Source organism: Pseudorca crassidens, chromosome 9 (assembly GCF_039906515.1).
Source record: "Pseudorca crassidens isolate mPseCra1 chromosome 9, mPseCra1.hap1, whole genome shotgun sequence".
NCBI lineage: Eukaryota > Metazoa > Chordata > Mammalia > Artiodactyla > Delphinidae > Pseudorca > Pseudorca crassidens.
Window position 1 is genome coordinate 79,688,469 of NC_090304.1, and position 16,720 is coordinate 79,705,188.

General features: G+C 38.3%; 1 protein-coding gene across 1 annotated transcript; it reads right to left on the reverse strand.

The window, feature by feature from the left end:
• Nucleotides 1-3,770: 3,770 nt before the first annotated feature.
• On the reverse strand, nucleotides 3,771-15,534 carry MMP8 (matrix metallopeptidase 8). Its single transcript, XM_067747657.1, has 10 exons — nucleotides 15,357-15,534; nucleotides 13,449-13,693; nucleotides 12,612-12,760; nucleotides 12,399-12,524; nucleotides 9,564-9,725; nucleotides 7,951-8,068; nucleotides 7,055-7,188; nucleotides 6,332-6,485; nucleotides 5,542-5,645; nucleotides 3,771-5,377 (listed from the first exon to the last, which is right to left on the reverse strand). Exons 1-10 carry the CDS (start codon nucleotides 15,465-15,467, stop codon nucleotides 5,274-5,276), a joined length of 1,407 nt encoding a protein of 468 aa, XP_067603758.1. The 5' UTR covers nucleotides 15,468-15,534; the 3' UTR covers nucleotides 3,771-5,273.
• Between the last annotated feature and the right edge of the window lie 1,186 nt (nucleotides 15,535-16,720).

The window sequence follows — 16,720 nt, forward strand, 5'->3', positions numbered from 1 at the left end:
TCTTGTCTCTCTTCAGTTGAAGCCTTGTCCTGTTTGCATAGAATTTAGAAAATAATAGTGAGACGTGGCGTGAGTTGACTTGTATCATCCTTTGATTAAAAACAGAAAAGGACATTTGCCATGGGGTGTGTCATGATATGCTTTTTTTTTTCTTAGGGTAACTTGATTTTGCAATCATGATCTACAATTGTTTGGTAAACACAGTCATTGTTCATTATTGAATTCAAAATAATATAAAGTCAGCCTCCAAGTTACTTTTGTCCTTGCAAAGTTGAAGGTTTTCTTATCCATAAATTCTTGAGAGTTTATGAAATAATCTTCCTTTGAATGAAAGCCCAAAATATTTGTATAAAAAGATAATTTTCTTTGTAAAAAAATTTTATCTTTTTTGAAATCACCTGTTATGTTTGCAAAATTGTAATTTGTTGCTTTTTCTGAGAAATACAATTTCATCTGTTGTCTTGCTCTTGATACAGATACTTTCTGCATTCTAATAAACAAGCCATGTCTGTTTCTCAAAAAAAAAAAGTATGGTGTCATGAAAAGACAATTGATTCAGGAATCAGAGTATCCTAATTAACTGGGTAAACATCAGATGTTTACCAAGCACTTTCTATTTTCCTGTCACACTAAGATACTCTTCCAATCTTGTTGGAGAATTCAGACATATACAGAGACTAATGCCGGATAAAATGACAAAAGTAGCAAAATGCATGTGAAGATTCTAGAGACTGAGAAGGGTCAAAAGGTAAAGAGATCACCGCAGATGTGTGTGGCCTAAAGGCTTCAAGCAAGTGGAGCTTGCACTGGCTCTTGAAGAACGTGTAGGAGATTTGGTTTTCACAGCCGAAAGGAGAAGGCATATGAGTGGAGGGAGGCCACAGGAAACAGGTACCATGGCGGAAATGAGCTGTAGGAAATCTGTCCTGACTGGAGCAAATATATGTGTAGATAGCCATGGGAAATAGGGATGGAGGGTCTAAGAAAGTGTGCAAGGAAAATGCATGTTTCTAATCTTTTCGTATCTAGAATGCCATTCATTCCATCCTCACACTTGACTGAGAGTGTTTCTGGTTATGGAATATCAGGCTGAAATAAATCTCCCTTAGAATTTTGAAGTTACTGTTCCATTGTTTTCTAGAATCTAGTATTGTAGAAATACTAGAATCTAGAATCTAGTATTGAAAAGACTTTGATTCTTGATATTTTTCTTTTTTCTTCTGAAAACTTTTGAAAGTCTCTTTAACCAGATATTCTGAAGTTTTATAATGATGTCTCTTAATGTGAGTCTTTTTGCATTAACATTGTTTGTCAGTAAGAGAGCTCTTTCATTATGAAAATTTTAATTCAAGGAAGCTTTCCTCTATTATTTCTTTGATAATTTCTTTCCACCCAGTTTCCTCTTTCTCTTTCTGGAATACATATCTACTGGAACTCTTGGATTAAATCTCTGTGTTTTCAATATATCCTTTACTATTTTCCATCAACTTTATTTCCAGCTCACCTACTGAGTTTCTTATTTCAGTTATATTTTTAATTTCCAAGAGCTCTTTCTAGTTCTCTGAGTATACTTTTTTGTATTTTGTTAATGTTTTTTGGATGTAAAATATGTCTTATTTTTAAAGAATGTTAAGGTTTTTTTTTGTTGTTTATTTTGACATTCTCTTTTGCTCCCAGGACTGTCTCTATTTCTTCAAAGTTTCTTTTTTGGCGTCTGTTTTTGACATTAGAAGCTTTTAAAAAAATGTTTGGATATGTTGTACTCTGCAATCTGTTTAAGATTGAGAGACAGGAAAGCTGACTGGAAACTATGTGTGCACTGACAGGGCTTGCCAGTTAATGGCCTTTACTGCAGGGAGGTGGGGCGGGTTCCAGACACTTCATGTGATGTATTAGCTGGAATGAGATTTGGTCAAAATGTAAGAGAAAAAACCCAAATAATAGATGATTAATAAACATTGATTTCTTCCTCACGTAAGAGAAGGCCAGATGTGGCAGTCCATGGCTTGTATGACAACACCACATCATCAGGGATGTAGGCAACAGACACCTAGCTACACCACTCTCTCAGTGTCAGTGCCTTATGGTCCAGGTGGCTTCTGCAATTGTATCTGCATTACAGGCAGCAGGAAGGAGGAACGTAGAGAAAGTAAGTACCCAGTCTCTTTCTAGAAGCCCACAGAGTATTCTGCTTACACTTTTTGGCAAGAAATTAAACACATGGCCACATTTAGCTGTAAGCAAGGCTACAAAATGTAGTCTCTTAGCTGGATGCATTGCTACCTCAAATGAAATTGGATTCTTACTACAGCAAAGGAAGGGGGGAATCATGTTAACATAGGTAACTAGCAGTCCCTGTCCCATTGAGATTTCTATAGTGTTGGTATCTGTAAGTCTTTTTTCTTGGGTGAGTAAGTTTCTCCAAAGATGTCACCTCCAATTTCCCATAATTTTAATATCCCAACAACAAAGTTATAGGAGGTGCCTCTGGTGCCCCATGTCAGAATCCCCTCAGTGTACCTCTGATTTTAGTTGTATGGTGGTGGACAGGCTTGTGTAACTCACCTTACTCTAACAAAGTCCAACCTTAACCACAGATTGGATGTCTTTCTGCTTTCTACCCAGGGCGTTGAGCTGCCATGGAGCCTACAGGCCAATTCCTTAGAGCTACCCAGTGGGGGAGGGAATTGAAGGATTAACGTTGAAGGAGGGAATTGAAGGAGGGATTGGAGGCTGGATCGGATCCAGCCTCCGATCCACTGGAGATATGAACAATTGAAAGGTGTTCTGTAAGCTTCTCAGGAGGTCCTGATGGAATTGAGCCCCGGCTGCCCATAGTAGAAACCTCAGTAACACATACTTGTATTGACTTTCCCTCTTTCTGCTTCACTTTGCTTGCTACCTCACTCTTGCTTCCTGGGACCATGTCCTGAATAAAGTAACTGCACCGAAGTTTTGTCTTAGTCTTCGCTTTTTAGGAAACTCAACCTAAGATAAAAGTAATATCATTCTTAAAGTTTTAAGCTTAGAGTCTTAAATCTCTTGTCCTCACATAAAACTTCAATGTAACATCCAAAAAATACCACATGTTGTCAAGAAGAAAACCAAAAAAAGGGCTAATTTTAAAAATTCTTTACTATACTTTGTATTGCTGTTCACTTCCTATGACTGTGAAATATGGTTAAAGAAATAACATGAACTCAGTTCTTATCTTGAAAATGTACGGATGAAGCTTGGGCCAAGAATCTATCATAACTAACTGGCACAACTAGCAGCTGTTCTGAGATGAATTTCCCATCTTCGTGCTTCTAAAAACTGATTTCATAAGAAGTTTTAGAAAATGCCATAGTCTGGAATTGACTCTTAAGGAAATATCCAGTTCTTACAGGTCCTTTTGCCCTTTGACATTGATACAATGAATTGCTTATATGTCTCTCTCACTTTCCCTAGCACAGCATCTGGAACAGGTAGGTGATTAATTGTTGAATAAATGAAATTATAGTATATACTAGTTTCTATTTTCTTATCTTGTAAAATAAGTTGAGAATAATGTATTGACATAATTGAGGGAATCTTTGAGGACATAGAATATTGATAAAATATTTCATAAACCTGTGAAGTAATATCTAAAAGTTTAATATCAATGTTGTAATATTTCTGATAAAGGAAAATGGTTGCAAATATATTGAAATTTCCTTTTTATACTTTAGATGAACTATGTGGTAGTATCTTAAGAAATTATAGTAGATCACAAGTTGGTCATTTAAAATATTTATTTTGAAATCATTTAATAGATAAATTTTGAACCAGAAAAAAGTATCAAAGTATACTAAATCAATCATCTGTGGGGTTTAAAAACTTTAACAGGAAAAGAAAAAAGGATGTGCTAGTGATAAATATATTTTACAATTCACATATTTTATTGTGTAATAAGCTGCACTGCATTACATTCTAACAACTGCAGATACGACATTATAATGATTTTAATGTCTAGACTAGTCATTTTGATACCACAAATCTTAAAGTTCTTAACGGAAAAGAGCCATTAGCAAATTTATGCATCTAAGCTCAGTTTAACTCAATTAAATGAGATTTATTGAATTTTGTGCCGAACACTATTTTGTTTGTGCAGCAAACCCTGGTTATCTGTAGAGGGTGTCCTCCTGAGGATCCCAGGAATAAGGAACAACAGATTTAACTGGCCCATTTTCTTGAACTCTAGAAGCCAGGAGGCGGGAGAGGAAGTGGTACCCCTCCTTTTTGTTGCTCCCCTGGGAAGATGCCAGTAATCTTTACTGGGGTTGCAAGTCTGTATTTCTGTACTGATTCATTTCCATAAGTTCAGGTGTACTGTATCAGCTTCCTAGAGCTGCCTTAACAAAGTATCACAAACTTCATAGCTTAAAACAACAGAAATTTTTAAAATCACAATTTGGAAGTTACAAATTCAAAATCAAGGTGTCAGGAGGGCCATGTTCTTCTCTCTGAAGGCTCTAGGGAGGATCCTTCCTTGCCTCTTCCAGTTTCTGGTGGTTGCCAGCAATCCTTGGCATGTAGATGCGTCATTCCAATCCTGTCTCTATCTTTACATGGCCTTCTCCACTGTGTGTCTATGTCTCTCCTCTTATAAGAACATCAGTTTTTAGGCATACTCTGACCCAGTATAACCTCATGTTAACTAATTACATCCTCAAAGATGCTAGTTCCAAATTAGGTACATCTGTAGGTACCTGGAGTCAGGGCTTCAACATACTTTTCTGGGGGGACACAATTCAATCCACAACAAGTATCAACAACATTTCTTTCCAAGAGTGGAAAATAGCATCACATTTTTGGCAAAAGGCAATGTGTACTATTTATGTTGTTCATAATCCTTACCTATAACCAAAACCAGTGCTAAATTACATGTAGCAGTTACACTTAAGACATATTTAAAAGACTTAAGAATAAATGGGCATTTTAGAAGTCAAATAAGTCAAATAGCAAGTGATGAAATAATGAATATTGAGGTGGCAAAGAAGGCTTAATTTCCTTCTCCTTGTGATGGATTCACTAACCTGAGATTTAACATAGGACAAAATCAGCCTCTGCAAACAGTGGAATACTCCAAACGTATTTTCAGTGAGGATCAGTCCAATGAATACAGTGAGACCAAACAATATTACTTATTGTTGAGAAAAGTATAAATAGAACACAATGTAATAGATATGCAGATTAGATCTCCCTTCCATATTCAGAAAATGGACACAAACACACTTGATTTTGCTTCGGCTTTATCTACAGTTAAGCCATCTATTGCTTCTTTCAACTCTAGTAATCCTACGAGCACTAAGATCAAATGCATAATATCTTGGTCCACTGAAGAAAAGGAAGAAGGCTATAAGAAAAAGAAAAAAAATATAATGTATTGAATTAGCTTGTAGCAGATCTTGGATGTTTTCAATTAAAAAGACCCCACTCCTGTCCTAATATAACTTTGCAATGCAAATGAGCTACTTAAATTATTTTTTAATTTATTAGGTTATTTTTTTTTCTACTTACAATTCTTCTGGAAAACGGCATCAACTCTACTTTCTATTCCTTGAAAGCTACTTGCTATGCTTTTGGGATAACCTGGTTCCATGGATTGACTTTGGTCATCATACCTGATGAGAAAAAAATAATTGTCCCACATTTAAGACCAATACAGTGTACAGTGATTAATAGTTTTATTTAAATTGTATGTACTTTACATAATGCCTTCACACATATTTTCTCATTTGTTCTTCACAATGTCCTATTTACTGGGAAACTAACAGTGGTTAACTTCTCTACCTAAGGGTACATACATATTTATAAAATATATGGGTATCACTAATATGAAAACAGGCTTCTGATTGTTGGGGCAGTGTTATTTTAAAAAAGGAGAGCTTATATGCTCTAAGGCTTTTACTTAATTAGTTCATAGTCTCTCTATCTGAATAAATATAAATAATAATTTCAAGTTGGGAATCAAGTTCTGTATAACATTTGCTTGAGTGTAGTAGAATTTAACTCTTAGAATTTAATGAATAAATGAGAATTAGCCTAACTCTTTCTTTGCATCCCATTTTAGTGTTTTATTAAAGTTTGCTCTGTTTCAGGATATAGAATCCTCAATACCATTGTGCAGGAATCTTAACTTTGTAAAATTTTCAAAAGCCAGAGCGACATCAATCATCTTGTGAAAAAGAATGCCTATCAGAGACCACCTAGATATTTTTAACCTTCAGTTGCCTAATCAATGATGGTTTGTAAAGAGGGTAAAGAAACACAAATTTCAATTTCTAATGGAAAAAATAGTTTATCTTACCTCCAGAATTGGTTGTTTACAAAGAAGTATGTCTTTCCCCTGTAGGAAACAGCTGCATCTATTGCTTGGACACTGCTTGGGAAGCCATAGTTTGCTATATTCTTGGGATAACCTTGCTGAATATCATAGCCACTTACAGCCCAGTACTGATTGCCTGCCAATGATTCAGGTTATATATTAGATAAAGTTTTTCCATTCCTACAAAATGTATACCAATTCTTAATCTTTGCATAAATTCATCATAGAAATGAAAATGGAAAAAATAGTCTTGAAAAGATAGAGGTGGTAAAGTCAAGACCATTGGGCTATGATAACTCTAGTGATTTCCTGGAACCTGTAAAGCATTTCCAACTTCTTAGCCTGACACTCAGGGCCCCACACTTGAACGTCTTATCTCATGTGACTTCTATACAGAGAACTAGAGCCTTGGGGAATCTTAGAAATTTATATCTGGGATGAGGGTGGAGGAAGGCTAAAGGTGGTCTAATAAAGTGTTCTCATTTTGTAGATGAGAAAACTGATGCCTGAAGAAGGTACAACATGCTCAATTTCATACAGCATTTAGTGGTGGAGATGCGACCCAACCCAGGTCTCGTGACAAAAGCCCAGCTAGCCTAACACTCTCTCCTTGACTCACCTCCTTGAAACTGGAAGGGACCACAAAGAAGTCCTGCCCTTCCCTTCAGGAGGAACTAAAATAAGATGAAAACCTTAGGCAGTTACCTTTGAATATGAAAATTAGGTCCTTGTCAAAATCCTCATAAGCAGCCTGTATACCATTTACCAGGGATGGCCAGAAGAGAGAAATGAAATTGAGTTCGACTCTTCGTAGGTGAGGATGCTTTCTCCAGAAGTACCTAATGGAACACAAGGGAGAAAACCACATACAATAGTCTAAGCAGGCAGTTTCTGTGAGTCTTGGGCTGGTATTGATCCTATAAGATTGCTGGGAGGATATAATATACAGTGAAGGCAATGCTTCCAGCACAGTGACCAGCATATGGCCAGCACTTTATGGTGATACTGTCCATCTGGTGAGTATTTTACAGTTTTCAGATGAGCTGATAGGAGTGACCTTATTTGATTACATTTTACATTGCCCGCCTCCTCACACATTGACAAGTTTTATTTTGTTAGTCTCTTTCATTATTGTTGCTACAATATGAAGAGAATATTTAGAATATTCTAGCAAAAGCAATACAAGTACACTCAGCCTGTGAGTGCACAATCACAGAATGCCAATGGAAAATTGAAAAATTCAGTCAGATGATTTTCCCTGCAGCTTATTAAGTGACAGTTTCCATTCACTTGAATGAATTTGGGTGGAATTGAATGCTATTTTGGTGTTGGGTAAACCCAGCTATAGAGTTCCCATCAGCTAGAGTCCATGTCTGTTTACATCATCACAAACATCTAAATGCTTACAGATGTTTTAGCTTTTATTTTTCTTTTCCTGGATGTTTTGATTTACCCAGAAAGCACTATCAATTCCAACGAGATTCATATGCATAGAATTCAAAGGAAAAGCTGGGTAATGTGTAATATGTGACTTAATTAGAATCCAGTTTTAAGTTATGCCAGTAAAAGAAGTCAAAGGAAGGAATAGTTCATTCTTATACTTGTCTTTAAAGAAAAGTATTTCTCCGCGGAGTGTAGTGATAGCATCAAATGTCAGTCTGGGGTCACAGGCTGTGGGTGTGGTTGGTCCAGTAGGTTGCACAGGGTTGCTCGAAGGTCCTGAAAGTAAAAAGACTTTTTATAAGCATGAGTCCAGGGTGAATTTTGGTGTATTTCAGTTACTTCTCAGGTTGGTGAAGGGTCTTCATATGAAAAGAAATGCTAGCTGACTATCCTATAAGACATTAATCACACATTAGGCCCTCTTAAAAGTTTTATTTTTTAAAATTAAAAAATAAAAGAGGGGGTAAGATGAATTGGGAGATTGGGATTGACATATATACACTAATATGTATAAAATAGATAACTCATAAGAACCTGAGGTATAGCACAGGTAACTCCACTTCGCTGTACAGTAGAAACTAACACAACATTGCAAAACAACTATTCCCCAATTTAAAAAAAATGAAACAAAAATAAAAGAGTAATGGTAGCATTAGGGAGAGTTCCAAGCTAAGTTGTGAAATAAAGAAATTTGAATTCTTCCCCCTCCCCTCTGGCAGTTTAAAATTAGAATCCCATGCTTCTTTCCCTTCTTGCCTCCTCTTTCTGCATTTTTAGTCACTCAGTATCTACTTTCTCCTTTCTCACTAAAATCCACCTTCTGGAAAGAGGCCCTCACAGCATAAATCTAAATCAAAATGTAGCAATATTTTTCTCTATAAGTATTTAAATTTTAATGTATTTTCCCATTGTAGAATGAAAGGCTGCTAACAGTTCAAATATGGGCGAGTGAGAAAGGGAGGTGTTTTCAGGGGAAAAGGAATTGGGGAGTAGAGGCAGTTAGACTAGGTCTCATCATCCCTGAAAATTCTACTGTCATGAATAAAATTTGTAGTTGTGGGACCCTGGCATGCTTCGTTTTGTACTGCTGTCCAACCAGAGAGGGAGAATGTTTTACACAATTCGACTCCACGACACTCCCTTCCAATCAACAAAACATTTTTTAAATTTTTTTATTTTTAGAGAGCTACAAACCTCTTCTCTGGTTTATTGTTATTACAGCCACTAGGGGGCAGGAGGGCAAGAGGAAAGAGAGAGGCAATGGTCTTATCAGACAATACTTAGACAGAGGCAAAGGCCTCTATATCCCTCCCTGAAAAGTATCAGTACTGTCTTTAAAAGATGTTTCTTTCTCTCCATACTCCATCCCCACTCCCCTCTTTCCCCCACAGAAAACAATCTTGATATGTTCAATATATATGTATACATGTTTGTTAGCATGTTTCTTGAAAATGCCTTGCTTTGTCTATATACATATTTAATTTGTGTAGATTCATGTATTATGTAATTTATACACTGAGTAACATGTATCATTCTCTTTCTTTTCCAGGAAGCACAATGTTTTAAAGACTCATCTATGTACATCTGATTCAGTGCTTCTCAGTGCTGTACATTACTCTATGGCAGGCATTCACCACATTTTACCCATATATTCTCCTCCTGATGGACTCCCAGGTGCCCTCTAACTTCGATCACCATAGCCAAGACTGCAATGAACGTCCCTGACATGGCCAGGTCTCACCAGGTACTGCTGCTCTTCAGATGACCTTACCATAGATGGCCTGAATGCCACTGATGTCATCTTGAGGGAGCGAGTAGGTGCTGGGCTCACTGAAAGCGTAGTTGGGATACATCAAGGCACCAGGGTCAGAGGAATGAGCCAGCCCCAAGGAATGGCCAAATTCATGGGCAGCAACAAGAAACAAGTTGTAATCTGAAATGCAAGCATGTGTGGTGAATGGCTCCAAGTAGACTGAAGGGTGGTGGAAATAGGATCTCAAGGAATGCAGCTTCTGAGCCAAAACTCCCTGGAGAAACAGCCTTTCCCATGCCTACCTTTTTCCTTTTCTCTTCAGGTACCTGAAGAAATGGAGATTGGAAGGAATCAAGGTAGGGGCTATAGGTTAAGATTAGGTGAGTATGAGGTCCTCACCAAATCTTAGAACCAAGAAAGACTGCTGCTTTTATTCCAGTTCCCATATCTCATGGGCCTGGGGCTCAGGCAAGTGATGGCAGGGCCATCACAGGTCTCATGACTCTCAAAAGCCCTCTCCTCCCATGCACCCACCCCTACCCCTCTCCAGTCTCCCAGGCCCACAGCCCCATGAGGAGAGTCTCAGTCTGCCAGGCAGCAAGAGTGGCCTCAGATGCAGAGCTGACTCACTTTGGCTCCCTGACCACTCAGCACCAGCTCTTCCTTGATTCTGAGCTCTCCAGGAAGCTTCAGGAATTTTCCACCAGAAAGAGACAAACGCTGCTTCTTATTGCTTCCTACCCTTATCTTTTAACTTCCATGAGCATAGTGCCTTTCATAACTGGGAGCTTAAAAACTTTCAAGGCTTGCACTTCCTGTCAAATAAAGCCTGAGCTCCTTTGCCAAGTTCAAGACTACTCCATTTGGCTCCAGCAGACATTTGAGGACTAGATTTCTGATGTGAATCCTTCACTCCAGCTAGTCTATGTGCCATTTCACAAACACACTGTGCATTTTCTTACATGTCTACTTAAAAAACAATCATAGTTGTACAGCACTTTATTATATGCTAGGAATTGTAATAATATTTAATCTTAACAATATTTTTATGAAGAATTGTTAGATTACTTTTACGATAAAGGAACTGAAGCCCAGAGATTTTTGAATACCTTGTTATATTGGCCTTGCAACTAATAAGTGGTAGAGCTGGGGTTGAACCCAGGTATGATGGCAAGACCTGTGTTCTTATCACCATGTTCAACTTCCTGATGATAATTACCCTTGTAATATTCTACTCATGCTCCAAGACTTTCTTTCTTGATCATCACATCCTTCCATTTTGCATTCATAAATGCTATAAAAAACATCTTTGAGTGTCTGGAGTACTGGGCAAGGGGCTCTGGGAGATTTGTGATGATGCATAGACTAAAAGGGGAGATGTGTGCAAACAAACAGAATGCACAGAATAATAAGGAGGGCAGTTAGAGAAGAAAAAATCAAGGCTGTTGTTATTCTGAGAGGAAGGCTTCATTTCCAGCTGAAAGACAGGATGGGGGTGGCATTTGACGTAGCATGGAAAAGAGGGATTTTGAAAGGTGGGGCTTAGGGTGTGGGGAAAGGCGTTTCAGGAAGAGGAAGCAATGTGAGCAAATGTAGGGCAGTTGGAAAGCACATGGTGTGATCTAGAAACAGTGAATGTGCCATGTGACTGCTGTGTGTGAAATATGAAGACAAGCCATGAAAGATGAGTTTGGAAGATCTCCAAGAGCTTTCAGTGTCAAGTGAAGGTATGTGGACATATTTGGCCTGGAAAATGTAAACACTGGGCTTTCCAAATGTAAAGATGGGCTTTCCAAGGACAAAACTTCTTACAGTGCTGGGGAAAATTAGAGGAAGCTGAGATCGGAGGTGAACAGTCCAGGTGGGAACTGGACCAGTTAATTCAGGTAAGAGGTAATGACTGTCTGAACTAGTGGGGAGGGCAATAAGAATGCAAAGTCGTGGGGAGTGTTTATTATCTTTGGGTACTCACAGCTCCTAGCACAGGGACTTAGGTAGAATAAACACTCAGAACATTTATGTTGAGAAAATGGTGGGAGGAACAGGTCCCAAGCAATGGTAAAATGCTCCTTTCCTATTATTTTCTAAAAAGTGTTCTTTGGCTTCTTGTTACCCTGTAGCCTTGTAAAGTACCATATGGTCTGAATATACCTCTTATTATTCTCAGTTCTTCCCTTCAGGTGGTCTTCTTCTTACTCTGAGTTTTCTCCTGAAAGGGGTAGTTTGCTATATGGAAACGTATCATTGAAAAAGAGCTCCACGAAGATGAAATCACCAGATGAACGAGAATAACTAGATGGCTGCTCTTTCCTAAATAGGTCAGTTTTCTAAATAAACCAATTATTTCTGAATTTCCAAAAATAGGAATCTTTTTCAAACATCATTAAATTTCACAATATTAAAATACATACCCTAAGGCAGTGGTAAGCGAACTTTTTCTATAAGAGTTCAGATAGTAAATATTTTAGATTTTTATGAGCCGTATGGTCTCTGTGTCAACCACTCAGCTTTGTTATTGTGGTATGAAAGCGGCCATAGATGATACATAAACAAAAGAGTATGTGGCCCTGTTCCAATAAAACTTTATTTATACAAATAGGACCAGGAAGGACTTAGCCATGATCTGTTGTTTTCTGATTCCTGCCTTAGGAAACAAGGTCAGAATTTAGCTTCAGGATTTTTTCTAAACCTAAATTAACTTAGTATCTTGAGGTAGCAAGAATTTTAAATGATCAGTTTGTGTGAGTGTGAAATGTTACAATAACTTGGCTGTGTGTATATGTAGGAGGGCAAATTCTAATGTGGAAAAGTTCATTTAGAAGCTGCATGTGGACATAACCTTGGTTAACTTACTTCTGGAGGTTTTGGTCCATGTTTCTTCTGCATCAAAATGAACATCTCCTCCAATACCTGGGCCTGGCTGAAAGGCATGAGCAAGGATCCCATTGGGTCCATCAAATGGAGAATTGTCCCCATGATCTGAAATAAAACGATTTGTATTAGGTATTTGCCAAGTCTCAGTTTAGCCAGGGAAAGAAAAATAGAGCATGACTGCTTTGAGCCTACCTCCTTGGAGAAAGGCAATCTTGATATCTGCTTCTTCCTGTGAGGTCTTGGTGAAGTTCAGGGGTGACACGCGACTCCAGAGTTTAAAGGCTTTCTCAAGAGCTGTTTCCACTTCAGCCTCTGACAAGTCTGGGGTATAGTTAATAATCCTTCAAAATGAGAAGGTGTGTGAAGCGTTCATTATTGTTTAGAACAGCAGTCCATCAGTAGATTGAATTGCTCTAGTTTGGAGTTTGTGCATATGTGATGTGCTACCACTGAAGAGGGTGCAAGGAGGGATGCGGGACTTAGGGTTGAAGACAGACGTAGGTTCTGGACCAGTTACTACATGTCTTTAAACTCAGTTTCCTTATTCATAAAATGAGGATAATAAAATAGTACCCCTCTCATAAGGTTGTTGTGGGATTAAATGTATGTAAAGCATTTAGTTCACTACTTGGCAAATAGTAGTATTCAACAAACATTGGGTATCATTATTATTGTTATTATCATCAAGATGCATGAATGGTGGGGCTAGATTCTCTCCAGCAATGATTAAGCCTTTTTTGGGTCCTAAAGTGAATTCTTAGAGAGACAGCCTAACATTGCCATAGTCCTCTTTAGATTGATAGAGAAAGAAGACAAAAATGGCAGGCTTTGGATTGAAAAGAACCCATGGGATCTTTACCCTTTCATTCTCATACTCAGTCACTAGAATCTAAACTCTATAAGAGCAGGGATATTTATTCATTTGTTTGTCTCTAGTGTATTCCGAATCCTAGAACAGTGCCTGACACATCATAAGTGTTCAGTGAACATGGGCTGAATGAGTGAATTCTCAAACTCTAGAAATATTACCTGTAGGTCAGATTAGTTTGTTTCCACTTGGGGTTTCCTGGAGTTATCATAAAATTGCCAGTATCGGGCACTCCACAGCGAGGCTTTCCCATGATCTCCAAGGTTTCCTCATTTGGCTTCCCTGTTATGTTCAGCCCAAAGAATTGCTGCATTTCTTTAAGCTTCTCAACAATCACACTAGCGCTGTTCTTCCTTTCAGACTGATATTTGTACCTTGGTAATTGGTAGAACTTTTCTAGGTAATTCTGGAGAAAGTCAAACATGTAACAGATTTGCTGTGAAATTTCCTTCAGTTCTCTGTGCATTTTGCATTCCTTTTTAAGTTATTGCAGAGGTCAAACCAAAACTAATAACCTGATAGTCACAAAGATAAAAGCACAAATTTTCTGGTTGACTTGGAGAGAACATTGCCTACTGGAAAGAACAGTCCATCCATTCAGTGCTACAGTTAATATTTATGCATAAAAATAGGTATTTCATAAGGGATGAGTTCCACATCCTCAAGCAAAATGCTAGTACACAGTCAGGAGACTGCCTTCTTATTTTTAATAAAAAAACGAAAAACAAAACAGCATCAGCATTTATTGACTCCTTGAAGCATTAGTTGCAGCAATGCAGATTCTCTTTTTTAATCCTCTTTTCACTACTGTAGAGAAGGTTTAATCATACATATTAAGACATGAAGATGCAGAGAAATAAGGAACTTGCCAAGAAGATAATCAGGTCCCAATTCACCATGTTGCTTCTCAAATGAGAATTAACGTCTTCAAAAGAAGAATTCCAAACATGTTTTGGGGCAACAGCAGCATCACTGTCATTAGCATTTTATCCACCACAGTAACTCTTTGGGAGGGGCCAAAACTCATTAAGAAGGTTCTGAGGGGTGTTAACAAGCTAATCATGAAACTTCTTTCTCTCACCTTAAGCATCCTTAAGTGGCACTTTGCAAGTGACACAGGACAGAGCAATTTTGTGCTCACACAGGTTTTGAGATCAGACAGATTTGGGTTCAAATCTTAGCTCTGCCACAGATTAATTTTGTGTCCTTGGACACATCACTTAGATGACTTCAGATTCACATTTGTCTCTAAAGTGGAAATAATAATCCGCTGCCCTCATAGGATTGTTGTAGGATGATATGAGACAATGTTTGTGAAATGCTGAGCAGGGGCGCTTTGTACAGAGTAAGCACTTAATCACTTCTATTAGCCCATGGGTTACTGTTATCATTGTAAGAAATATATTTTTTTAAGTGAAAGAAAAATAACAAGAAGAAATGCTTTTCTAAAACTGTAATGCTAAGAAAATTGTGCATGACAAATTTCTGACAGCATTCCCTTGTGTTCCTTTAAAAATTTGGCCTTTCATACTGTGAAACAATGGAGAAAAGTTATCAGTTTTGCTTTTACAGTGCTTTCAAGAGTTTATAAACAGCCCCATAATCTGGTTTTAGGAAATATGATTACACTATGAACTGATTTCTAGTTCCTTAGAGTTTCCCATCCTCGCGCTCTATGTACACCTGAGATTTTTGGCTGCAAAACAAGTCCATGTAGAAAGCACCAGTCATGTAGTAACTGTGTTGCAGATACACCAGAAGGGAAAATCTTAGGTAAGTGAGAAAGAAAATCATTTTATAATTAAAACCATTCCTTCTAAAAGTTTTCTCCAGCTGCAGCAGCTCGGCAGCAGTATTTTCTGAGGGTTTGAAGAGCCCAGCTTGTTTGCATGCCTGGCTTTCAGAGGGCCCAGCTTGGAACTCTCCAAATCATTGAAACCAGACGTTTAACCTCAAACAAATCATTCACATAATTCTTTCAGGCTGCTTTAACTAAAAAGAGAAGAGAACCCAAACAATTTCCTCATCACCAGCAAATCAACTGCCCACCTAATTGATAGTTGAGTTACCTGCACAATTTTTGTAGTTTTCTCTTCTAGGAATTCAGAATGTACTAGAAAGGCCTTGGAAAGCTGCACGTGGAGTAACAGCAGAAGTGGAAGCATCTTCAGACTGAACATGGCCTCGTCTTCAAAAACTACCTCTCCTGGCCTTCCTTCTGCCCCTTCTCCTGATGGGTACCCTGAAGTTCAGAGCATCCCATGTCACTCACTGCTTTCATTTGGTCCTTTATAAAGCCCTGTCTTAAACAATTGCCACATCAGGAATGTGAAGCAACACGGGTTAATTACACTCTGACAGTTTTGCAATGTTATAATGTGATCTAGTACCCCCAAATAGGGGAGTCTTTCAATGGAAAAAAAAGTACAATTTGCTGCTCTGTTTTGGGGGTTTTTAGATATTTACTTTTGCAAAATTGTCTGGTCAAGGAAAAGGAATAAGAGACTAATTCTGAAGTTAATGAACAGCAGTTACATTTTCTGGGCATGTCAGATGCTGAGGCTGTATTAATTTATGCAGTAGAATATTGTTTGATTAGTGGTAGGTATCTTGGGGCTAAGGAGCCTAACTAGAGAAGCTCTGCACTTACCCACCCTTGTTGTAGGTGAGGAACATGTGTGCTTGTGTGCGTCGTGACAAAGCTGGGTGTATATGGGGGTCCTAAAGCAGTTTCTGGGGGATGTGGTTTTAGCGTCAATGCATTTTCTGCAAGCTGGATTTTGCATGGGAAAGACAAAGAAACCAATACTGATGGTAATGATAATAATGATCATTTGCTAAATATTTATTATGTCCCAGACTTACATGCTGTATGTATATGACCTCAGTCCATCCTCACAAGACCTTGGGAGGTAGATGCTATTATTATCTGCATTTTGCAGATATAAAGAAAATCCAGAGAAGTGAGATGGCTTATATAAATCACATGCTAACCTTATGGAGGAGCCAGGATTCAATGGTAGGGGGTATGTTTAGAGGCTGAGCTGGCAGCTACCACATCAGGCCCTGTTTTCTAGTCTTCCACTCCAGCACCCGGCTGGCCCACGGTGGAGCAGTAGCTCCAGGGCTGTAACAACTGGGAGGCCTTGGCTTGTGTTCATGGAGAAGACAGGGAGAGTGAGCATGAGATGCCTTGTACACTCCCAAGGGAAAAGACCCTGAGAGGACTTTCAGGCAACATGGCTATGTAGCGGCTGTATTGATCAGAGGCCCTTGGGCTTGCTTTCAAATTGTGTCACCTGGTCTCACTTATTCTGACTCTATGTGCATGTAGATTGTTACCATACACAGTCTTTGTATACATTCATTTACATATATTTATATATACAGTTGACCCTTAACAAGGGGGAGGGTTAGGGGTGCTGACCCTCTG